This window comes from Oncorhynchus mykiss, chromosome 7, assembly GCF_057628025.1.
Source record: "Oncorhynchus mykiss isolate SJ-2025 chromosome 7, ASM5762802v1, whole genome shotgun sequence".
In the NCBI taxonomy this organism is placed as follows: domain Eukaryota; kingdom Metazoa; phylum Chordata; class Actinopteri; order Salmoniformes; family Salmonidae; genus Oncorhynchus; species Oncorhynchus mykiss.
The window spans coordinates 31,155,759-31,181,939 of record NC_143028.1 but is presented as its reverse complement, the minus strand read 5'-3'; the positions used below and the strand labels follow the sequence as shown (position 1 = coordinate 31,181,939).

The following is a 26,181-nucleotide window of genomic DNA, read 5'->3' as shown; positions in this document are numbered from 1 at the left end:
TGAGGAGCATCCACTGCTCTATGTGCTCTAGAAAACTCCTATGGTTATTATTAGGATGTGTCAGTCGTCTAGGTCATCCTTGCCATAAGAACCACCTCCTCCACAATCAAGATAGTGGCACTGGGGATGAGCACACCCCTTAAACATGACCCTCATGACCACGATAGTCCGGGGACTCAAGAAGTTGGATAAACTAAAACATACTTCTGTACTAGACGACCACGCCAGCTCACCATACCTGAGAACTGTGTGATGTTTTCCATCATGAACCTCTGCTCTGTAGTAACGACATGTTCTGTACCAGTAGACATGGTGGTGTCCCACATCTCCACATTCTTTAAAAACGGGGTTCCCGTAAGGGTTCATAAGATAACCTTTTTTGCTTCCAGAAGGGTTCTACCTGGAACCAAAAAGGGTTCTCTGATATGGAGAGCCGAAGAACCCTTTTAGGTTCTAAGTTGCACTTTTTTTCTATGAGTTTATATGCTCCAGACAACTCCTATGGTTATTATTGTCATGCTCCAATAGTTCAGAGGAGTTAGCTAAAGCACATCTGGGACCCAACCACACTAGAGAACCAGTGGAGGCTTCTGAGGAATGGAGTCAATGGAATGGTATCAACCACATGGAAACCACGTTTGATACCATTCCATTTACTACATTCCAGGCATTATTATGAGCTGTCCTCCCCTCAGCAGCCTCCACTATATGGCACCATCTAACTCACCATAATTGATCGTGTGATGCCTCAATCCACAGTGGACCTCTGGAATTACTGTAGACACTGTGAATGAATGTGTCTTTACTATGTCTCTACGCTCTTCTGGCTATTTTGTCGAGCAATAAACATACAGTGCCTTGCGAAAGTATTCGGCCCCCTTGAACTTTGCGACCTTTTGCCACATTTCAGGCTTCAAACATAAAGATATAAAACTGTATTTTTTTGTGAAGAATCAACAACAAGTGGGACACAATCATGAAGTGGAACGACATTTATTGGATATTTCAAACTTTTTTAACAAATCAAAAACTGAAAAATTGGGCGTGCAAAATTATTCAGCCCCTTTACTTTCAGTGCAGCAAACTCTCTCCAGAAGTTCAGTGAGGATCTCTGAATGATCCAATGTTGACCTAAATGACTAATGATGATAAATACAATCCACCTGTGTGTAATCAAGTCTCCGTATAAATGCACCTGCACTGTGATAGTCTCAGAGGTCCGTTAAAAGCGCAGAGAGCATCATGAAGAACAAGGAACACACCAGGCAGGTCCGAGATACTGTTGTGAAGAAGTTTAAAGCCGGATTTGGATTCCCAAGCTTTAAACATCCCAAGGAGCACTGTGCAAGCGATAATATTGAAATGGAAGGAGTATCAGACCACTGCAAATCTACCAAGACCTGGCCGTCCCTCTAAACTTTCAGCTCATACAAGGAGAAGACTGATCAGAGATGCAGCCAAGAGGCCCATGATCACTCTGGATGAACTGCAGAGATCTACAGCTGAGGTGGGAGACTCTGTCCATAGGACAACTATCAGTCGTATATTGCACAAATCTGGCCTTTATGGAAGAGGGGCAAGAAGAAAGCCATTTCTTAAAGATATCCATAAAAAGTGTCGTTTAAAGTTTGCCACAAGCCACCTGGGAGACACACCAAACATGTGGAAGAAGGTGCTCTGGTCAGATGAAACCAAAATTGAACTTTTTGGCAACAATGCAAAACGTTATGTTTGGCGTAAAAGCAACACAGCTGAACATACCATCCCCACTGTCAAACATGGTGGTGGCAGCATCATGGTTTGGGCCTGCTTTTCTTCAGCAGGGACAGGGAAGATGGTTAAAATTGATGGGAAGATGGATGGAGCCAAATACAGGACCATTCTGGAAGAAAACCTGATGGAGTCTGCAAAAGACCTGAGACTGGGACGGAGATTTGTCTTCCAACAAGACAATGATCCAAAACATAAAGCAAAATCTACAATGGAATGGTTCAAAAATAAACATATCCAGGTGTTAGAATGGCCAAGTCAAAGTCCAGACCTGAATCCAATCGAGAATCTGTGGAAAGAACTGAAAACTGCTGTTCACAAATGCTCTCCATCCAACCTCACTGAGCTCGAGCTGTTTTGCAAGGAGGAATGGGAAAAAATGTCAGTCTCTCGATGTGCAAAACTGATAGAGACATACCCCAAGCAACTTACAGCTGTAATCGCAGCAAAAGGTGGCGCTACAAAGTATTAACTTAAGGGGGCTGAATAATTTTGCACGGCCAATTTTTCAGTTTTTGATTTGTTAAAAAAGTTTGAAATATCCAATAAATGTCGTTCTACTTCATGATTGTGTCCCACCTGTTGTTGATTCTTCACAAAAAAATACAGTTTTATATCTTTATGTTTGAAGCCTGAAATGTGGCAAAAGGTCGCAAAGTTCAAGGGGGCCGAATACTTTCGCAAGGCACTGTAGATCTGCACCAGACTACTGCACCAGCTTACCATAACTGAGAACTACTGTGTATTGTCTGAATCAACCATAGCTATAGCCCACTATGATCACTGGAGTTACTGTGTTTGGGCCAGTATTGCGGCTATTCTGGATATTACTGTCCTGCCATAGCATACATATCACTGGACCAGGCTACTGCACCAGCTCACCATACATGAGAGTGTGATGTCAGAATCCACCATGACCCTCTGTAATCACTGTAAATGTGAATGTGTCCGCACCAGTAGTCTGGTAAAGATGTGCTTTAGACAACTATTCTGGCTATACTTGTCCTGTCATAGCATGCAGATCACTGGACCAGGCTATTGCACCATCTCACCATAACTGAAAACTGTGTGTCTGAAACCATCATAGCTATAGCGCTCTATAATCACTGGAGTTGCTGTTGATGAATATGCATGGTGCACAATGTGTAATAAAACATCCCAAACATCAATATCTACTTAAAGCATAAACATCTGGACCAAACCAGTCTACTGCATCACCTCACCATGAACTGTGTATGATGTCTGTGTGCATAGCCTCTGGAATTATGGAATGCATAGACACAGGATATTAATAAATCATTAGTATCTTGTCATATTTGTACATTTGCCTAAATAACAACTATCTTATAATATCTCACAACTAATACCTGGCATACTCGGCACGCAGAACCAAATCTCTGTGCTCACAAGAGACTAGACCTATCAGAATGCCTGTGAGCCAAGAAGACCACTTTAACATATTTGACATATTAGTATAATCAGTCCGCTGTCCTCTCGAAGATTCATTTCTCTCAATATGCTCTCTCCTCTCTTCCCCAGGTGTCCTATTTTGAAATATACATGGACAAAATCAGAGATCTTCTGGATGGTAAGTGTATTCACAGCACTAAAATCACACACACACACACACACACACACACGCACACGCACACGCACACGCACACGCACACACACACACACACACACACACACACACACACACACACACGCACACGCACACGCACACACACACACGCACACGGCAGTTTTCAATGTGACTTGTCATTTCCACTTCAATTTAGTATTTCGTTTGTATGTGCAACAGTAAAATGATACCCTTATGATAGTATATGTGAGGTTCTAGAGGGGCTGTGGCTAGACTCCCTGTAAGTATATAGTAGATGTCTATCTTAGTAAATCACACCAGCCAGAGGCAATTCATGTATTCTCAAAGACGTACCTGGTTATTTAAAGGCAATAAATAAAATACAAAATGGAACCCTATTGACCATATAGTGTACTATAAAGGGAATAGGGTGACATTGGGATGCAGACAATATGACAGCAGCCTAAGGCAGCGATGAGATGAGAGTTCCCATCTACATTCTGGAGAGAGAGAGGGGGGGGCGCAGAGGAAGGGGGAGAGAGAGCAAGAGAACAGTGGATCACTAAGAAAAGACAGGAGGTAATAAGGGAGAAAGCAGACAAACAACACTGGTGGAAAGAGAAAACAACACACACACACCTCTGAGAGTATCCAGAGCCTTGGCATAAATCTGATCTGATTGGATATGATCTCTCACACAAACCTGTACATACATGGCCCTAGTCGCTCTTCTGTCCTGTCCGGGAGGAGAGTGTCTGTTTTACCGCTTGTTTCCAGTTGAAATTAAATTGGAAGTCAGGGCCTGAGGAGGGCTCGAGTCAGAGCAGCAACAGATTTGTCAGGCTTAGAAACACTCCAGTCACACAAAAAGATTACACACACACCTCTGAGAGTATACACAGCCTTGATGTAAATCTGTTCTGATTGAATATGATCTCCCATCAAAAACACAAAGTTGAAACATAAAGCAACTGTTGTGTCTGTGTTTGTAAAGTGTCTCTGAAATGCACTCCAATGCGTTTTGATTTGATTTGACTGTTTTGGGCCTTTGGGCAAATATGAAAGTAAAGTCTCTGAACTTAGAGGGCGGTTCGCATTTTCCCCACTTAGTTCGGTTTGTTTGGACTGGTGTGAACACTATCAGCACCCGGGAGGCACTCAACAACGCAACGTGGTTCGCTCAAAAAGGGGTGGTCTCGGTTGATTCCATTTGTACTGTGGTGTGGTTCACCGTAGTATTATTGGTTGTTTGACTGCTAGCACACAGTACCATAACTTGATATCTCTGAGTAGCATTACATTTATGAGCGCATCAGTTGCAGATTAGGGAACACGGGCTATACCGGGCATGTAGGCTACTGAATATAGTCTATTCAAGTGGCAGTTAGAGCAGCTTTGCATGTTGTTGGAAGACCAAAGTAATATGATGTTTGGGAGACACAAGCTTCTCATGCTTATGCTTCTCATAGATGGATTTAACGAGAGCGTTAAGGGAGACACAAGCTTCCCATGCTTATGCTTCTCATAGATGGATTTAACGTGAGCGTTTTTCTCCAATAAACAAATGACTTCCATGAATTCATCGTTTTGTTTTGACCTATTAATTCGTTTGACATTTGGCAATGTGAAATCCAAAAGAAGAAGAAAAAATACAATGTAACAAATAATCAAACTCTGAATCGAACTTTAGCTCAGAACTATGTGTGAAAATGCTGTAAGTAGCAGGTGTTCCTGTCCAGTTCTGGTGATTGTACTTGTAGGGTAATAATGACATCTCTCTTCTTCTGCACCTGTCTCTCTCAGTGACTAAAACCAATCTGGCAGTGCATGAGGACAAGAACAGGGTGCCATATGTGAAGGTGAGTCAGACTGCTGATGGGATGTTAACTAACTGGCCATCTGTAAATTGTGTCTCATCTGTGATGGGCTCTACATGAAGTGTCATCGTCATAATGATAACATTATTACGTCAGGAAACAATTCCAACTAATTCAAATGTCTAGTTTTATTGTCAAATGCACAAGTACACTGAAATGCCTTTCTTGCAAGCTCTTTCCCAACAATGCAATAATCAATATTCGTAGTACAATAAAGTAAGTAGAACAAAAACACACAAGAAATATAAATAAGACGAACACGAGAAAGTAAGTAATCTAATACTGTACAGCATAGGGTCAGTGCCAATACCATATTTATAATGTGCAGGGATACTGGAGTGGTAGGGTTAGTTATGTATAGGGGTAAGGTGACTAGGCATCAGGAAATATGATAAATGGAGTAGCAGCAGAGTATACAAAGATTGTGTGTGTGTGTGCGTAGAGTCAGTGTGTGTGTGTGTGTGTGTGTGTGTGTGTGTGTGTGTGTGTGTGTTGGAGTGTCACTGTGAATGTGTGTGTGAGAGTGTGTAGAGTCCTGTGAGTGTGCATAGTCAGTGTAAAGAAAGGGGCAATGCAGATAGTCCGTGTAGCCAATTTGTTTGTCATTTAGCAGTTTTATGGCTTGGGGATAGAAGCTATTCAGGTGCTTCTTGGTGTCAGACTTGCTTCTCTGGTACCGCTTGCCATGCGGAAGCAGAGGGAACAGTCTATGGCTTGGGTGGCTGGGGTCTTTAACAATTCTCAGAGCATTCCTTTCACACCGCCTGATATAAGTCCTGGGTGGAAGGGTGCTTGGCCCTAGTGATGTACTGGGCTGTCCGCACTACCAACTGCGGTGCAGTTGTCATACCAAGCAGTGATGCAGCCAGTCAAGATGCTCTCAATGGTGCAGAAGTATAATGGTGCAGCAGTACAACCAAATCTTTTCAACCTCCAGAAGGGGAGGAGCCGCTGTTGTGCCTTCTTCACGACTGTGTGTCTGTGTGTTTGGACCATTTTACATCCTTAGTGATTTGGACATTGAGGAACTTGACGCTTTCAAGCCACCGCAGTTGGTAGTGCGGACAGCCCAGTACATCACTAGGGCCGAGCACCCTTCCACCCAGGACTTATATCAGGTGGTGTGAAAGGAATGCTCTGAGAATTGTTAAAGACCCCAGCCAAATCATGTCCAATCAATTGAATATACCACAGGTGGACTCCAATTAAGTTGTAGAAACATCTCAAGGATGATCAATGGAAACAGGATGCATTTGAGCTCAATTTCGAGTCTTATAGCAAAGGGTCTGAGTACTTATGTACAGTTTAAGTCAGAAGTTTACATACACCTTAACCAAAAACATTTAAACTCTGTTTTTCACATATCCTACATTTAATCCTAGTAAAAAAGTGGTTAACGGTTGGGATGGTGTTCTTCGGCTTGCAAGCCTCCCCCTTTTCCTCCAAACATAACGATGGTCATTATGGCCAAACAATTGTATTTTTGTTTCATCAGACCTGAGGAAATTTCTCCAAAAGTACGATCTTTGTCCCCATGTGCAGTTGCAAAACGTAGTCTGGCTATTTTATGGCGGTTTTGGAGCAGTGGCTTCTTCCTTGCTGAGTGGCCAGGTTATGTCGATATATGACTCGCTTTACTGTGGATATAGATACTTTTGTACCTGTTTCCTCCAGCATCTTCACAAGGTCCTTTGCTGTTGTTCTGGGACTGATTTGCACTTTTCGCTCCAAAGTACGTTCATCTCTAGGAGACAGAACGCATCTCCTTCCTGAACGGTATGACGGCTGCGTGGTCCCATGGTGTTTATACTTGCGTACTATTGTTTGTACAGATGAACGTGGTACCTTCAGGCTTTTGGGAATTGCTCCCAAGGATGAAACAGACTTGTGGACGTCTACATTTATTTTCTGAGGTCTTGGCTGGTTTCTTTTGATTTTACCATGATGTCAAGTGTAGAGGCACTGAGTTTGAAGGTAGGCTTTGAAATACATCAACAGGTACACCTCCAATTGACTAAAATTATGTCAATTAGCCTATCAGAAGCTTCTAAAGCCATGACATAATATTCTGGATTTTTCCCATGCTGTTTAAAGGCACAGTCAACTTAGTGTATGTAAACTTCTGACCTATTGGAATTGTGATACACTGAATTATAAGTGAAATAATCTGTCTGTAAACAGTTTTTGGAAAAATTACTTGTGTCATGCACAAAGTAGACCTGACCTGCCAAAACTATAGTTTGTTAACAAGAAATTTGTGGAGTGGTTGAAAAGCAAGTTTTAATGACTCCAACCTAAGTGTATGTAAACATCCGACTTCAACTGTAAATAAGATAGTTATTTTTTTAATTTCATAAATATGCTAGCATTTCTAAAAATCTGTTTTCAGTTTTTCATTATGGGGTATTGTGTATAGATTGATGAGGAAAAAAATGTATTTAATCCATTTTAGAATAAGGATGTAACTTAACAAAATGTGGAACAAGGGAAGGGGTCTGAATACTTTCCGAATGCACTGTTGGTATTCCTCTTATCTGGGTGGGTGAGGGCAGTCTGGAGTGCAGTTAAGATTGCGTCGTCTATGGATCTGTTGGGGAGGCATGCAAATTGGACTGAGTCTAGGGTGTCTGGGATGGTGTCATTGATGTGACCTAACTACCATTTCAATGCACTTCATGGTTACATATGTTAGTGCTACAGGGTGTTAGTCATTATAGCAGGTAGCCTGTTATAACAGGTCATTCCTGTTCTTGTGAACAGGAATGAATTCGAACAATTCTAACGTTTATTTGTGGAATCTCAGGGCTGCACTGAGCGCTTTGTCTCCAGCCCAGAGGAGGTGATGGATGTTATTGATGAAGGAAAAGCCAACCGCCATGTTGCTGTCACCAGTAAGTCCCAATGACACTCTGACACTGACACTTTAAAAATGATCTGTAGAGTCTGTATGTGGCAGGTTTTTTGACACAGTGTTAGCTACTGTACATCCCTGCCATGTTGCTGTCACCAGTAAGTCCCGCCACCACTCTGGCAGTCTGCCACTTAGTACAATTTATAGTGTGAAGTGTAAAGTCACATCTGTAGAGTTACTCTGTAGAATCTTATATAGTGTCTGGGGTGTTTATCACAGTGTTTTTCTATATATTTTTTATATCTCTATCTTTATATTTATATATATTTATATTTGTATATATTTTTATATCTCTATCTTTATATATTTTTTAATATATTTGTATATATACTGTGTCCTCCACTCTCACACAAACACCTCTCCTCACATCACATCACCTCTCCTTTCCTCCCCTCTCCAGATATGAATGAGCACAGCTCCAGGAGTCACAGTATCTTCCTGATCAACATCAAGCAGGAGCACGTGGAGACAGAACAAAAACTGTGTGGGAAGCTCTACCTGGTGGACTTGGCTGGGAGTGAGAAGGTGAGGAGGTTAAAGCCTTCTGTAGTTAATGGTAACAAAGCATTTTTATTGTAACCTAATACACTTAGTATGCGTCTAGACATTTAGGGCCACAGAATAACCTATTTTAATAAAGAATTTCCATTTTTAGTTCAGGACTGGGCATAATCTTTGTCACAGACACTGGCCTTTAGTGACTGAATTACATACCTGGCTGCTAAGGTGATGAGGTGAGGTGAAGACCTAGTCTAGTTACCTAGGGTAACTAATTAACCATCTTTATTGCATCCCAAGAGACGTGTTCTCTCTCTCTTTCATCTGACTGTTCTGTTATCTTTTCCTTCCATCCATCTCAGTCACAGATCAGTACAACTGGTCTGCCATGTTAAAATGGGTTTCTTTCTACTCTGTATTGGCCACAGTTAGCAACTTCATTTATACCTATGTGCATTGGGACCAGTGTTCTTGCTGCTGACTACAGCAGAAAAAAGTAGATTCTGCACACAGCACTTAATATAGTCCCAAGTGTGTTTATTAGCGTTGTATCGGCACTCAGTTCTCAGGTCTCCAGTAATAGGTCATTGGTGAACTAGCAAGGGCCTGAGGACGAGTGGAAGCAAAATCGCCCCATAATATCAAAGATCCACCACCATATTTTACCGTAGGTGCATGTATCATGTACTTTTCTGCATATGCTTGTTTTTCAATGCCAAACCCACCACTGGTGTGTGTGGCCAAAGAGCTCTATTTTTTCAGGTCATCTGACCATAGCACTGGTTCCAATCCAAGTGCCAATGCCATCTATAAAACTCCAGACGGTTTTATGTTAAAATATTGTGAACCATCTTTGATGTTATAGGGCTATTTTGCATCCACTGGTCATGTGGCCCTTGTTAAGGTCAACGGCAACATGAACTTTACCAAGTACCAGGATATTTTAACCAAAAACCTGGTTTCCTCTGCCAGGAGGCTGACACTTGGCCGCAAGCGGATCTTCCAGCAAGACAAGAACCCCAAGCACTAATCAAAATTCACAAGGAAAAACCAAAAGGTCTCAATTTTGCCATGACCATTTTCGTCTCTGGACAAACCTGTGGTTTGAATTGAAGAGGGCTGTCCATAACAGCAGACGAAGGATATCAAGGATCTGGAAAGATTCTGTATGGAGGAATGGTCTAAGATCCCTCCCAATGTGTTCTCCAATCTCATAAAGCATTTTTTTTAAAGGCTCAGTGTCGTTATCCTCGCAAGGGGATGGTAATAGAATATTGGAAACAGGAGTGCCAATCATTTTTACTCCTATATTTTCTAGATTTGTTTTGTTCTTAGTTGTTAAGCGAAATATCTTTCTCTGAGCAATTGTATTAGTACATTTTTGTATAATTTCTCCAAAAATGTTTTGCATACAATTTAGCATACAATGTAACTTAGTATTTATTTTGTCTTTTTGCCCATCTTTATCAAGGTTGCCAATAATTCTGGACCTGACTGTACAGTATATATTGATCAATCTTTATTACACACAGTACAAAATGTGTGTGACGTTTCTGTGTATAATCTTTTGTACTGTATGTGTTTTGTAATGTGCTTCCACAGGTCAGTAAGACAGGAGCAGAGGGAGCTGTGCTGGATGAAGCTAAGAACATCAACAAGTCTCTATCTTCTCTAGGAAACGTCATCTCTGCTCTGGCCGAGGGAACCGTAAGTCTAGTCCTATTACATCCATGATTCTTCATCTTGGTGTTGTGAAATCAAATGTAAATTAATGGATTTTTTAATTAATAAAAAAATATATTAAAAAAATAAATGGAAACTGGAATGCGGACTCAATGATGTAGAAAGTGACCGGTTCAGCGATTCCTGTATTTTCTACTCTAACTCCACCCCCCCCCCCCCCCCCACCCCCCCCCCCCCCACCCCCCCTCCCACCCTGTAGAAGACCCATGTGCCATACCGTGACAGTAAGATGACCCGTATCCTGCAGGACTCTCTAGGGGGGAACTGCAGGACCACCATGTTCATCTGCTGCTCTCCATCCAGCTACAACGACCAGGAGACCAAGTCCACACTCATGTTTGGACAACGGTAAAACACACACACGGATGCATGCACGGACACACACATGCACATCCCTTGGTCGTTGCTGTAAAGCATGAAACAAAATGGCAGACGGAAGGGAGAGTGGTGCGGCAGGTGTTGCTTCTCCTACAAATGTTGTTATTTTATCTAAAACATCAGGTGTTCGTCGACCCCAGCTAAGTAACTCATGCAAAGATTTAAAGCGCAATTATGTGTTTTATCTCCAGTACATTGCAATGATTGTCAGTTATGTAGCTGCTCTACTGATAATCTCAGTGCGTCCTTGCTGGGATGACACAATCAATCTACTGCTGGAGAATATCAACACCAAACACATTGGTACACCGTTCCACGGGAGCGGACAGTACACAGCATACCATAATGTTCTGAATAATGGCCAAGTTTGACTCTTCAAACATACCCAAGTCGCTATATGCGATCCCTGACTCTGTTTCTGGTACGCAAGCTGTCTTAATTAGTTCCCCACATCCAGTGTAAGCGGGAGGGATTGTTAATTGCGCTACCGAACTGCCCTTAATCAAACTAAACAAAACGGCCTAAACCCAGCCGTCAGAAAACACAGAAAATGTGACATTTTTTTATGTGTAAATCACTCTCGAGTCATCTGGGGCCCACGAGCTAAGCCCAAGGGACTACTAGGGGGGCACTTGAACATTCGTAGTGTCATTCCAGAAAGTGATCAAATTCAACATCTTCTCACAGACTCCAACCTTGACTTTGTTGGGGTTCGTTTCCTTGTTCCTTGTGAAATTGGTGAAATTAGCATTATGACAATATCTTTAATTAAATCATTCAAAACCTTTATTAATGCAATTGCAGACAGAGTTGACAATCAGGAACATAGCACACATGTTTCTGAGTAAGTTCTGCAAAATAGAAAAGGCCTTTAGTTGCTTTTATTAAACCCGAAGTCCAGCCTTAGTGATGTCACTGCCTACGTCATTACCTTTTACCCATGAGACCAAAACCATGTCTACACATCTATATGAACAAGGCTTTTCGTGTTATCTAAAAGCTTAGCAGTAATTGTCCAAGTTGATTTATAGTGGAATGTCTGACTAGTCTTATCTACTACACTCCCATGCAGAGTTCTGTCTCAGTCACACATTTCTCAGAGGGGTCTCTTTATAACAGGCAGAGAGAGAGAACTAGAAAACAACTGTGGAACAATATTAAAACCTCATAATGTATATATATTGTTAATCTGTAGTCTAAGACCGTATAAATGTAAGGAGGGAGTGGTCTTATAACCCATCCCCTTCTTTTAATAAAACATAAGCATAATCAATACATCAATCATTTGGTACAGCCCCAATCATGACCCCTTGGTGAACTCCTGACAACTTCCTCTGCCTCTCAGAGACATGGCTCCATAAAAACTCTGCTGCTTTGATTGTGCCTGGCTACAATGTTTTCAGGAGAGACAGGATTGAAGGAAGAGGAGGTGGTGTGATGATTTACATTAAAGAACATATCTGATGTAAACACATTTATTGGTCATGTGATAATGAACTAGAATGTATTGGCCTGAATGTTACACTGTCTTCCCAAATGTCTTTTACCCTTATTCGGAAAGGGGAAAGAGGTCATCTTAATGGGAGATTTTAACATTAATTATGAAGACAAGTCTTGTAGGAAAACCCTCAAACGGATCACTAATACCTTTGACCTTACACAGCTAGTTAAAGGGCCAACCAGGGTGACTTGTTCCTCTAAAACACAGATTTATTTGGTGTTCAGTAATAAACCAGAGAGCGTGACTAAATCATTCAATATGGTTTCTGGGCTATCTGATCATAATCTGACACTTATAGCCAGAAAGATGTCTAAGAGCTGGTTTAACCTCTCTACTGTTAGAAAGCCGGATCAACTAAGAATACCTAAGAGTGAATTCAATTATTTTGAAAATGCAATTAAGGAAATTAACTGGAATGATCTCTTGTCCCATACAGATGTGAAAGGTTTTTCTATCCACAATCCAGGCTACAATAAATGGTTTCCTAAAAAAAAAATCTAATCCAAACCTGGCCAAAAGAGCACTCTACTGACACAGAACCCCTCCACTGGTTTCTTGGGCTCAGTGCTAGTAAATGATGCTCAACCTGTCTTCATCATAAGGGAGGTTTCTCAGTCAAAGGTGAACAAGGTGATTAGCTCACTAAATAACTATAAAGCCAAAGATGTGTTTGGGCTGGACTCTACCTTTCTTAAAAACTACGTAGAGTCACTCATTGGCCCCATTACTAAGGTCACCAACACATCTATTGGTCAGGGGGTGTTTCCAGGGGTATGGAAGTCGGCCATAATAACGGCCATCTTTAAATCGGGTGACCCTGCTGACGTGAGTAACTACAGGCCATTAGTATGCTACTTGTGGTGTCGAAGAGTTTTGAAAAGTGTGTAGCAGAACAACTGATGCCCACCTCAACAACAGCCCCTTCACATTACACTCCATGCAGTTTGGCTTCAGAGCGAAACACTCCACAGAAACGGCCAACTGCTTTCTGTGTGAAGTCCAAGATGGACAAAGGGGGCGTTGTTGGGGCTGTGTTTCTGGACCTAAGGAAGGCTTTTGATACTGTTAACCATGAGATTCTCATCACAAAATTGTCCAAGTTCAACTTTTCCCCCGATGCCTTGAGATGGATGAAATTATACCTTGAAGGCAGAACTTAGTGTGTCAGAGTGAGCAATGAACTGTCGCCCACTCTTAGCTATGATGTGGGCGTGCCCCAAGGGTCAATAATGGAGCCCCTCCTGTTCAGCCTGTACATTAATGATCTGCCTTCTGTCTGTACTGGGTCTGAAGTTCAAATGTATGCAGATGATACAGTGATATATGTGCATGCAAAGAGCAAACAACAAGCTGCACAAGAACTCACTACTGTAATGGTCCAGGTTACAAAGTGGCTCAGTGACTCGTGTTGCATCTCAATGTGAAAAAAACTGTCTGCATGTTCTTCACAAAGAGGGCAACAGATGCTACTGAGCCAGATGTCTATGTGTCAGAGGCGAAGCTCCAGGTGGTATCTGATTTTAAGTACCTTGGATTCCAACCTCTCTTTTAAAAAGCAGGTGAAAAACGTAATTCAAATAACCAAATTGAACCTAGCTAATTTCCGATTTATACAAAATTGTTTGACTACAGAGGTAGCGAAACTGTACTTCAAATCTATGATACTCCCCCACTTAACATACTGCTTGACTAGTTGGGCCCAAGCTTGCTGTACAACATTAAAACCCATTCAGTCTGTCTACAAGCAGGCTCTCAAAGTGCTTGATAGGAAGCCCAATAGCCATCATCACTGTTACATCCTCAGAAAGCATGAGCTCCTGAGTTGGGAAAATCTTGTGCAATACACCCACGCGTGTCTTATATTCAAGATCGTAAATGGCCTGGTTCCCCCTCCACTCAGTATTTTTGTTAAACAGAAAACCCAAACATATGGCAGCAGTTCCACAAGGTCTGCCATGAGAGGTGACCTTAAGGAAAAGCACCTTTAGTAAATCCGCTTTCTCTGTAAGAGCTTCCCATGTCTGGAATACACTGCCATCAGACACCCATAACTGCACCACCTATCACACTTTCACAAAAAAACATGAAGACATGGCTAAAGGCCAATCAGATTTGTGAACATAATCCCTAGCTGTGTATTGTCACTTTCCATGTTGTCTGTAGCTTGTGAGGTGTGGAAACACTTTGTTGCTTTTATGGATTTTGTCTGGTTGCTTTTTGTGCTATGTTGCTCTGTCTGTATGCTACGTCTTTTCACAAAGTCTGCTGCCTCAGTGTCTTTAGATATTTTTTGTCAGATGTTACTATGGGATACTGAGGTATAATTACAAGCCTTTCATAAGTGTCAAAGGCATGTATTTACAATTACAAGAGGTTGATGCAAAGAGTCAATATTTGCAGTGTTGACCATTCTTTTTCAAGACCTCTGCAATCCGCCCTGGCTTGCTGTCAATTAACTTCTGGGCCACATCCTGACTGATGGCAGCCCATTCTTGCATAATCAATGCTTGGAGTTTGTGGTTTTTTTTGTCCACCCACCTCTTGAGCATTGACCACAAGTTCTCAAGGGGATTAAGGTCTGGGGAGTTTCCTGGCCATGGACCCAAAACAATGATGTTTTGTTCCCCGTGTCACTTGGTTATCACTTTTGCCTTATGGCAAGGTGCTCCATCATGCTGGAAAAGGCATTGTTCGTCACCAAACTGTTCCTGGATGGTTGGGAGAAGTTGCTCTCAGAGGATGTGTTGGTACCATTATTTATTCATGGCTGTATTCTTAGGCAAAATTGTGAGTGAGCCCACTCCCTTGGCTGAGAAGCAACCCCACACATGAATGGTCTCAGGGTGCTTTACTGTTGGCATGACACAGGACTGATGGTAGCGCTCACCTTGTTTGGATGCCCCAAACAATCGGAAAGGGGATTCATCAGAGAAAATGACTTTACCTCAGTCCTCAGCAGTCCAATCCCTGTACCTTTTGCAGAATATCAGTCTGTCCCTGATGTTTTTCCTAAAGAGAAGTGGCTTCTTTGCTGCTCTTCTTGACCACAGGCCATCCACCAAAAGTCTTCGCCTCACTGTGTGTGCAGATGCACTCACACCTGCCTGCTACCATTTCTGAGCAAGGCTCTGTACAGGTGAATCAACACAGGTGAATCAACTTTAGGAGACGGTCCTGGCGCTTGCTGGACCTTCTTGGGCGACCTGAAGCTTTCACAACAATTGAACCCCTCTCCTTGAAGTTCTTGACGATCCGATAAATGGTTGATTTAGGTGCAATCTTACTGGCAGCAATATCCTGACGGCACGTGTTTCCTTGCAGGTAACCATGGTTGACAGAGGAAGAACAATGTTATTCGAACTCAAGCAGCATGACAGCGTGATCTCCAGCCTTGTCCTCATCAACACTCACACCTGTGTTAACGAGAGAATCACTGACATGATGTCAGCTGGTCCTTTTGTGGCAGGGCTGAAATGCAGTGGAAATGTTTTTTGGGGATTCAGTTCATTTGCATGGCAAAGAGGGATTTGGCAATTAATTGCAATTAATTTGAGCACTCTTCGTAACATTCTGGAGTATATGCAAATTGCCATCAAACAAATTGAGGCAGCAGACTTTGTGAAAATGTATATTTGTGTCATTCTCAAAACTTTTGGCCACAACTGTAGAATCGCAACGGTCATCAGTGGCCAACAAGTTGACTTTGAGCCAATCAGAGAACACGAACCCCCGCATGTGGGAGCTAACAAAAAAAATAAAGAATAGGGCATTTTCTCAGTTTATCCACGGATGGTAGCTAGCTAAGTGCAAAGATGCAATGCACACAACACTAAATACTTCCTCCACACTAGGTAACCACTGTAGCTGGTATTAATATGATAATAAAATCAGCTGCTGTTAGCTGCTGAGTTATTGCAGTGTCCTTAGCTAGCTAGCTACTGTAGCTAAACATACTGTATGGCTATGGGCTGGCACTGGCAGTATGGGGTAATGGAGAGTGAACTGGCACTGGCAGTATGAGATAATGGAGAGTGAATTACATTGTTTCTTTGTCATCTTGTAAATCTTGTAGCTGTTGCAATCTGGCTAGTATCAACAATGGCTTTCTACAAAATATCAACATTAGCCAGATAGCCTGGTAAAATAAGGAATAAATAAAAACACAGGAATACACTCACACTCACACATTCACACAGACCTGGGCAGAAAATAGTGGTATTTTGTACTTTATTTGAAAATACCAACTTTTCAAATACTCTATGTAGTCAGTTTTAACTACTTTCTTTGAAATTCAAATACAGGTCTCAGAAAAACAAAAAATATTGGAAAGTATTTGAATACCTCTCAGAAAACCAAATCATGTTTTAAGGTAATTGAATATAAGCAAGTCATTTGAACACACACAAATATGTATTTGATGGCTGACAAATATTTGATGAAGATACAAAAACTACAACAGTTAGTTGAATTAGTCTAAATATACATTATGATCGTAATCAATTGGTTTGAAGGGCTCTTATGTGAATCTTCATATTGGCTATAGCCTTGAATTAAATACATAAGGGACATGGAATGTCAACTTTAGAGTAGACCACTTTTGCAGCTTCACAATGACTAACAAATATATTTTCATAATGAGTGAGACATAAGGTAACGCAGTAACACTTGACATCAAGTTATTTTACATGTGTAGTAACGTTGATTATTACTATATTGCATTGTTGTTGATTTGAAGTCTTACTGAGAATGCCAACAGTAAAAAATATGTCTAATAAGTGTCGAAAGGAAACAAAATATTCCAAAACGGCCTTTAATTAACTACTACTAAGGTAGGTTGAAAATCATGTTAGTTTGTATTGCGAGTGAACTATCCCTTTAAATATGGTATTGTGTGAACACTTACCATGTGAACACTTACCCCCAGATGGACAAAGAGGTTTCTAAGTTGTTTTTGCTAAGCATCTAACTTGCTATTTGCATATTTGCAAATGCAAACGATGCAGCATTTTCAGGAATCATACAATGAATTGCATCTTTCAACCTTTTCAGTGGCATGTTGAAAGAGTCATATAGTATTTGAACGTCACAACTTATTTATACTTGTAAAATATACAAAATATAATTTCTTATTTGTTTTGACTTGATTATGTACACCTGGGGCAATGGATAATCAGGAGAATGGACTTTTACCAAATATTGAGATAGAAATATATTGCATAGATCCAATATGACTGTCAGATAGATTGGAATAGACAGTGGTTGCCAAACATTTTATAGTCCCATACCCCTTCAAACATTCAACCTGTGTACCCCCTCTAGAACCAGGGTCAGCGCACTCTCAAATTTAGATTTTTGCCATCATTGTAAGCCTGCCACACACTATACAATACATTTATTAAACATAAGAATGAGTGTGAGTTTTTGTCACAACCAGGCTCGTGGGAAGTGACAAAGTGCTCTTATAGGACCAGGGCACAAATAATAATTTAATAATAATCAATAATTTTGCTCTTTATTTAACCATCTTACATATAAAACCTTATTTGTTCATCGAACATTTTGAATAACTCACCACAGGTTAAAGAGAAGGGTGTGCTTGAAGGGATGCACATAACTCTGCAATGTTGGGTTGTATTGGAGAGAGTCTGTCTTAAATCCTTTTCCACACACAGTTTGTGCCTGTATTTAGTTTTTATGCTAGTGAGGGCCGAGAATCTGGGGCGGCAGGTAGCCTAGTGGTTAGAGCGTTGGACTTGTAACCCGAAAGGTTGCAAGATCGAATCCATGAGCTGACAAGGTACAGTGCCTTGCGAAAGTATTCGGCCCCCTTGAACTTTGCAACCTTTTGCCACATTTCAGGATTCAAACATAAAGATATAAAACTGTATTTTTTTGTGAAGAATCAACAACAAGTGGGACACAATCATGAAGTGGAACGACATTTATTGGATATTTCAAACTTTTTTAACAAATCAAAAACTGAAAAATTGGGCGTGCAAAATTATTCAGCCCCCTTAAGTGAATACTTTGTAGCGCCACCTTTTGCTGCGATTACAGCTGTAAGTCGCTTGGGGTATGTCTCTATCAGTTTTGCACATCGAGAGACTGAATTTTTTTCCCATTCCTCCTTGCAAAACAGCTCGAGCTCAGTGAGGTTGGATGGAGAGCATTTGTGAACAGCAGTTTTCAGTTGTTTCCACAGATTCTCGATTGGATTCAGGTCTGGACTTTGACTTGGCCATTCTAACACCTGGATATGTTTATTTTTGAACCATTCCATTGTAGATTTTGCTTTATGTTTTGGATCATTGTCTTGTTGGAAGACAAATCTCCGTCCCAGTCTCAGGTCTTTTGCAGACTCCATCAGGTTTTCTTCCAGAATGGTCCTGTATTTGGCTCCATCCATCTTCCCATCAATTTTAACCATCTTCTCTGTCCCTGCTGAAGAAAAGCAGGCCCAAACCATGATGCTGCCACCACCATGTTTGACAGTGGGCATGGTGTGTTCAGGGTGATGAGCTGTGTTGCTTTTACGCCAAACATAACGTTTTGCATTGTTGCCAAAAAGTTCAATTTTGGGTTTCATCTGACCAGAGCACCTTCTTCCACATGTTTGGTGTCTCCCAGGTGGCTTGTGGCAAACTTTAAACAACACTTTTTATGGATATCTTTAAGAAATGGCTTTCTTCTTGCCACTCTTCCATAAAGGCCAGATTTGTGCAATATACGACTGATTGTTGTCCTATGGACAGAGTCTCCCACCTCAGCTGTAGATCTCTGCAGTTCATCCAGAGTGATCATGGGCCTCTTGGCTGCATCTCTGATCAGTCTTCTCCTTGTATGAGCTGAAAGTTTAGAGGGACGGCCAGGTCTTGGTAGATTTGCAGTGGTCTGATACTCCTTCCATTTCAATATTATCGCTTGCACAGTGCTCCTTGGGATGTTTAAAGCTTGGGAAATCTTTTTGTATCCAAATCCGGCTTTAAACTTCTTCACAACAGTATCTCGGACCTGCCTGGTGTGTTCCTTGTTCTTCATGATGCTCTCTGCGCTTTTAACGGACCTCTGAGACTATCACAGTGCAGGTGCATTTATACGGAGACTTGATTACACACAGGTGGATTGTATTTATCATCATTAGTCATTTAGGTCAACATTGGATCATTCAGAGATCCTCACTGAACTTCTGGAGAGAGTTTGCTGCACTGAAAGTAAAGGGGCTGAATAATTTTGCACGCCCAATTTTTCAGTTTTTGATTTGTTAAAAAAGTTTGAAATATCCAATAAATGTCGTTCCACTTCATGATTGTGTCCCACTTGTTGTTGATTCTTCACAAAAAAATACAGTTTTATATCTTTATGTTTGAAGCCTGAAATGTGGCAAAAGGTTGCAAAGTTCAAGGGGGCCGAATACTTTCGCAAGGCACTGTAAAAGTCTGTTGTTGCAGTTAAGGCAGTTAACTGTTCTTAGGCAGTCATTGAAAATAAGAATGTGTTCTTAACTGACTTGCGTAGTTAAATAAAGGGCATCAGTGTCTTAACAGCGTGGTTTGCCAATGCAGGATAATCTGAGTGCAGCCCAATCTGGCAGTGGCTTCTGATTAAATTTTCACAGAACCGCTTGTTGCAATTTCGATGAGGTTCTCTTGTTCAGATATCAGTAAGTGGACTGGAGGCAGGGCATGAAAGGGATAACGTATTGCGCACCCAACTCACTCAGGTGCTTCGCTATATCACATTTGACATTGTCTGTAAGCTTGAGTTCATTTGCACACCAAAAAAATCATACAATGATGGAAAGACCTATGTGTTGTCCTTGTTAATGCAGACAGAGAAGAGTTCCAACCTCTTAATCATAGCCTCAATTTTGTCCCGCACATTGAGTACAGTTAGATTCAGATCAGTCAGGCGAGAAAAAACATCACCCAGATAGGCCAGTCGTATGAGAAGCTAGTCATCATGCATGCGGTCAGACAAGTGAAAATTATGGTCAGTAAAGAAAACATTAAGCGAGAGTTCAAGGGCCTGGCTTAAATAAAATACACCATTTTCACTGCAGTGTACAAAACATCTTACAAGCTGTCAGGCATTCCCTTGGCAGCAAGAGCCTCTCGGTGGATGCTGCAGTGTACCCAAGTGATGTCAGGAGCAACTGCTTGCACCACTCGTGTTACCACTCCACTATGTCTCCCTATGGCTTTTGAGCCATCAGTACAGACACCAACATGAGCAGCAGTTACGTTTGGCTACGTTAGTGGAATTCCTGCGAGAGAGTAATGGTTAATGTGATTGGATGTTAGTTATTTGACTAGCCTACCTGTATTTGACATTGTGTTGTTATTTCGCTGAATACTAGATAGTTAAATTTTATTTTGGGCAGTGAAACGAGGCTACTCAGGTGAGGAAAAAAACGCACCTAAATGTATAGCCCGTTGGAAAATTGGACTGTTTGAAAATGTGAATCACATTTTTATTTGGCGTACCCCCGACAGTATTGCGCATACCGCATACCTGATAGGAGATTGTGTGTGCTCTATTTATTCTATTTCTATCTTCCACATGTAGTTCCAGATACAGCCCTGCCATTAGTTGAAGGCAACCAATCCAATAGTTTCAGAAAAGTAGTCACTTCCTGAGATATGTATTCAAATATATTTTAAAATACAGTTTAAGTCGGAAGTTTACAAACACCTTAGCCAAGTACTGAATAATGAGCAAGACTGGGGTTTTTGCAGATGAAAGGCGTTGACCAATAGTTTGATGTATGCTTGGGGTCATTGTCCATTTGGAAGACTCATTTGTGACCAAGCTTTAACTTGATGTCTTGAGATGTTGCTTCAATATATTGTCATACTTTTCTTACCTCATGATGCCATCTATTTTGTGAAGTGCACCAGTCCCTCCTGCAGCAAAGCACACACACAAAATGATGCTTCCACCCCCGTGCTTCACGGTTGAATGGTGTGCCTCAGCTTGCAAGCCTCCCCCTTTTTCCTCCAAACATAACGATGGTCATTATAGCCAAACAGTTCTATTTTTGTTTCATCAGACCAGAGGACATTTCTCCAAAAAGTACGATCTTTGTCCCCATGTGCAGTTGTAAACCGCAGTCTGGCTTTTTATGGTGGTTTTGGAGCAGTGGCTTCTTCCTTGCTGAGCGGTCTTTCAGGTTATGTCGATATAGGACTCATTTTACTTTGGATATACAGTGCCTTGCGAAAGTATTCGGCCCCCTTGAACTTTGCAACCTTTTGCCACATTTCAGGCTTCAAACATAAAGATATAAAACTGTATTTTTTTGTGAAGAATCAACAACAAGTGGGACACAGTCATGAAGTCGAACGACATTTATTGGATATTTCAAACCTTTTTAACAAATCAAAAACTGAAAAATTGGGCGTGCAAATGTATTCAGCCCCTTTACTTTCAGTGCAGCAAACTCTCTCCAGAAGTTCAGTGAGGATCTCTGAATGATCCAATGTTGACCTAAATGACTAATGATGATAAATACAATCCACCTGTGTGTAATCAAGTCTCCGTATAAATGCACCTGCACTGTGATAGTCTCAGAGGTCCGTTAAAAGCGCAGAGAGCATAATGAAGAACAACGAACACACCAGGCAGGTCCGAGATACTGTTGTGAAGAAGTTTAAAGCCGGATTTGGATACAAAATGATTTCCCAAGCTTTAAACATCCCAAGGAGCACTGTGCAAGCGATAATATTGAAATGGAAGGAGTATCAGACCACTGCAAATCTACCAAGACCTGGCCGTCCCTCTAAACTTTCAGCTCATACAAGGAGAAGACTGATCAGAGATGCAGCCAAGAGGCCCATGATCACTCTGGATGAACTGCAGAGATCTACAGCTGAGGTGGGAGACTCTGTCCATAGGACAACAATCAGTCGTATATTGCACAAATCTGGCCTTTATGGAAGAGTGGCAAGAAGAAAGACATTTCTTAAAGATATCCATAAAAAGTGTCGTTTAAAGTTTGCCACAAGCCACCTGGGAGACACACCAAACATGTGGAAGAAGGTGCTCTGGTCAGATTAAATCAAAATTGAACTTTTTGGCAACAATGCAAAACTTTATGTTTGGCGTAAAAGCAACACAGCTCATCACCCTGAACACACCATACCCACAGTCAAACATGGTGGTGTTAGCATCATGGTTTGGGCCTGCTTTTCTTCAGCAGGGACAGGGAAGATGGTTAAAATTGATGGGAAGATGGATGGAGCCAAATACAGGACCATTCTGGAAGAAAACCTGATGGAGTCTGCAAAAGACCTGAGACTGGGAAGGAGATTTGTCTTCCAACAAGACAATGATCCAAAACATAAAGCAAAATCTACAATGGAATGGTTCAAAAATAAACATAATAAAAATAAACATATCCAGGTGTTAGATAGGCCAAGTCAAAGTCCAGACCTGAATCCAATCGAGAATCTGTGGAAAGAACTGAAAACTGCTGTTCACAAATGCTCTCCATCCAACCTCACTGAGCTCGAGCTGTTTTGCAAGGAGGAATGGGAAAAAATGTCAGTCTCTCGATGTGCAAAACTGATAGAGACATACCCCAAGCGACTTACAGCTGTAATCGCAGCAAAAGGTGGCGCTACAAAGTATTAACTTAAGGGGGCTGAATAATTTTGCACGCCCAATTTTTCAGTTTTTGATTTGTTAAAAAAGTTTGAAATATCCAATAAATGTCGTTCTACTTCATGATTGAGTCCCACTTGTTGTTGATTCTTCACAAAAAAATACAGTTTTATATCTTTATGTTTGAAGCCTGAAATGTGGCAAAAGGTCGCAAAGTTCAAGGGGGCCGAATACTTTCGCAAGGCACTGTAGATACTTTTCTACCTGTTTCCTCCAGTATCTTCACAAGGTTGGGAAACCCTCTATTACAGATTAAATAAATTATGATGAACTTCACAGGGTGGTGAAAGTATATGGTGATAAGCTTGAAGCTTCACTACAATAAATATTGAGGATCTTATTCTGGTGACATTATGATCAATGCTTGGCTTGACAATTAAAGACAAACTCACTATTTTGTCCATAAGAATCTCATCATGTAGGCTATACCCACACTTTATCTGCCAGCTGTTGGCTAGAACACATGTGCCAAGACCAGAGTGGCACATTCGCTATAATTTAACACACATTTTATTTTGTGACAAAAGAATCAGTAGAGTTGAAAATAGATGGAAACCCATTTAACTTGTATTTTTAAAATGTTTATGTACACTATGTCATCACGCACAGCCTTTTATCCACAACAAGTCACTTGGATGGAAACACATCTCTGGTGGGAAAATGCTTTTTATGCAGACTTTACAATATTCCAATGAAAAACATGCTGCCAAAAGGATGAAAACCTAGCTTGTGGGGAACTATTATCATTCGCAATGGATCTTAGAAAAACAGACTGTCGGCAATGAGGTGAAGGAAAAATTACTGAGAGGCTCATCTTATGTGGTAGTGGTAGACGTGGTGAGTAAATACAATCAGAAATCAGACATATCTTTTCTACATTTGGGCGCAGCAGGCCAGGTTCTGCTATGAGTGCTCAGTCACGCACTCTCCCTCAACATTATCAGGATAGAGAAACCGACACATGCTCATTGCTCACATGGAGCACTCCAAAGAAGACAACTCAAATGGTTATGAAATGGTTATGAAATGAATCAAAACCTTTTTCTCACAAGTGTAGCAGGTTGTGAACTATGCAAACAACGTGTCCACTCTGAGAATGAGAACAGTAAACAAATGTAATTAATACATGCATTAACAGAAATGAATGTGACTGGGATCAACGGTACATTTACTAGGCCATATGTGCTTGTGGAATTTATAAAAATAAACAATCAAAGAATAATAAAACAATGAATGCTCAACAATTGTCAGGAAACAGCTGATTGCATACATTCTGAAGAGAGATGAGCCATATCTTAGCCACACACCCTTCCCCTTCTCTTGTCTCATATTTAAAATTATACTCAAGACACATTATCTTTACTCATAGATGCTTATTACTGACAGCCGCAACTCAATAATCAACTTGGTATATTGTCACGGGCTACCGAAATTGCGAGCTTCCCAAATAGGCATAGGCCTACCGACTTGATTTGAAACAATCCAGAAAGAAGCTAATGATCGTCTGTGGCTAAGTCATCCTCTCTGGTGAAGTATTTTGATAGATTTTATTTAGAGGAGTAACTGTATAATTTTGGAAAAACATAAATATACAGTATATATACAAAGGTATATGGACACTCCTTCAAACTAGTGGATTCGGCTATTTCAGCCATACCCGTTGCTGACAGGTGTATAAAATCGATCACACAGCCATGCAATCTCCATAGACAGACATTGGCAGTAGAATGGCCTTATTGAAGAGCTCAGTGACTTTCAATGTGGCACTGTCGTGGGATGCCACCTAGGAACATCTAGGAACAACAACGGCTCAGCTGCGAAATGGTATGCCACACAACCTCACGGAACAGGACCGTCAAGTGCTGAAGTGTGTAGTGCGTAAAAATAATTTGTCCTCGGTTGCAACACTCACTGCCAAGTTCCAAACTGCCTCTGGAAGCAACATCAGCAGAATAACTGTTTTTTCGAGAGCTTCATGAAATGGGTTTCTATGGCCAAGCAGCCGCACACAAGCGTAAAATCACCATGCGCAATGCCAAGCGTCGGCTGGAGTGGTGTAAAGCTCGCCGCCATTGAACTCTGGAGCAGTGGAAACGCATTCTCTGGAGTGATGAATAACTCTTCACTGTCTGGTAGTCTGACAGACAAATCTGAGTTTGGCAGATGCCAGGAGAACGCTACCTGCCCGAATGCATAGTGGTGGCAACTGTAAAGTTTGGTGGAGGTGGAATAATGATCTGGGGTTGTTTTTCATGGTTTGGCTTGGCCCCTTAGTTCCAGTGTAGGGAAATCTTAACGGTACAGCGTGCAATGACATTTTAGACGATTCTGTGCTTCCAACTTTGTGGCAACAGTTTGGGGTACAACAATGGTCCAACATCTAGTGGAAAGCATTCCCAGAAGAGTGAAGTCTGTTATAGCAGCAAAGGGGAGACCAACTCCATATTAATTCCCATGAATTTGTAATGAGATGGTCGAAACACCCGGTCTCCACATATTTTTGGTCATGTAGTTGTCATGACTGTCCTGTGAGCATTCACTAGATGCTGGATGGTTTTGACACCTCCACACCCGGTCATAAATTAAGCAGGAGAGGACTCTCTCTCTCTACCCTCCAGTATTGGATAAAGGAATGTCCCTTTGTTTCCAGAGACTTTTGCCTTCCCAAAACTCTAATGTCCAAAAAGTGGATAAATTAACAATAATTCTATCATAAAGAATGTGGTGAATTGTCAGTGGGGAGATATGGAAAACTAATGTCAAATGGTTTATTATGTCTTAGGCTAGGCTAGATTTACTAAATTAACTGGTTTTATTCAAACTTTTATTCAATGCCTTTGCTTCTGGCTATGCACGCCTTATGCAAGAAACGACACACTCGTCCAATTCTCTCTTTCTGCTCTCTCTGCTGGGATTAAGTGCTGTATCGCCACCATCTCTCTACAACACACACACTTCTACTCTAGCCATTACCTGGCAGCATCCAGACTCACACCAGTTTGTGTTTCAGGCAGCATATACAGTGGGGCAAAAAAGTATTTAGTCAGCCACCAATTGTGCAAGTTCTCCCACTTAAAAAGATGAGAGAGGCCTGTAATTTTCATCATAGGTACACTTCAACTATGACAGACAAAATGAGAAGAAAATCCAGAAAATCACATTATAGGATTTTTTTATGAATTTATTTGCAAATGATGGTGGAAAATAAGTATTTGGTCACCTACAAACAAGCAGGATTTCTGGCTCTCACAGACCT

At 41.2% G+C, this 26,181-nt stretch overlaps 1 protein-coding gene across 2 annotated transcripts in view; it reads left to right on the top strand.

Moving 5' to 3' along the window:
• Positions 1 to 26,181, top strand: part of LOC110528947 (kinesin heavy chain) — a 120,776-nt gene that overhangs the window by 38,003 nt on the left and 56,592 nt on the right. For both annotated transcript variants that reach the window (XM_036983178.2, XM_090240668.1), the window contains 6 exons: positions 3,310 to 3,358; positions 5,159 to 5,214; positions 8,036 to 8,123; positions 8,544 to 8,668; positions 10,244 to 10,348; positions 10,584 to 10,732. In XM_036983178.2, the coding sequence (XP_036839073.1) occupies positions 3,310 to 3,358; positions 5,159 to 5,214; positions 8,036 to 8,123; positions 8,544 to 8,668; positions 10,244 to 10,348; positions 10,584 to 10,732 (572 nt within the window). The remainder of the gene's footprint in view (positions 1 to 3,309; positions 3,359 to 5,158; positions 5,215 to 8,035; positions 8,124 to 8,543; positions 8,669 to 10,243; positions 10,349 to 10,583; positions 10,733 to 26,181) is intronic.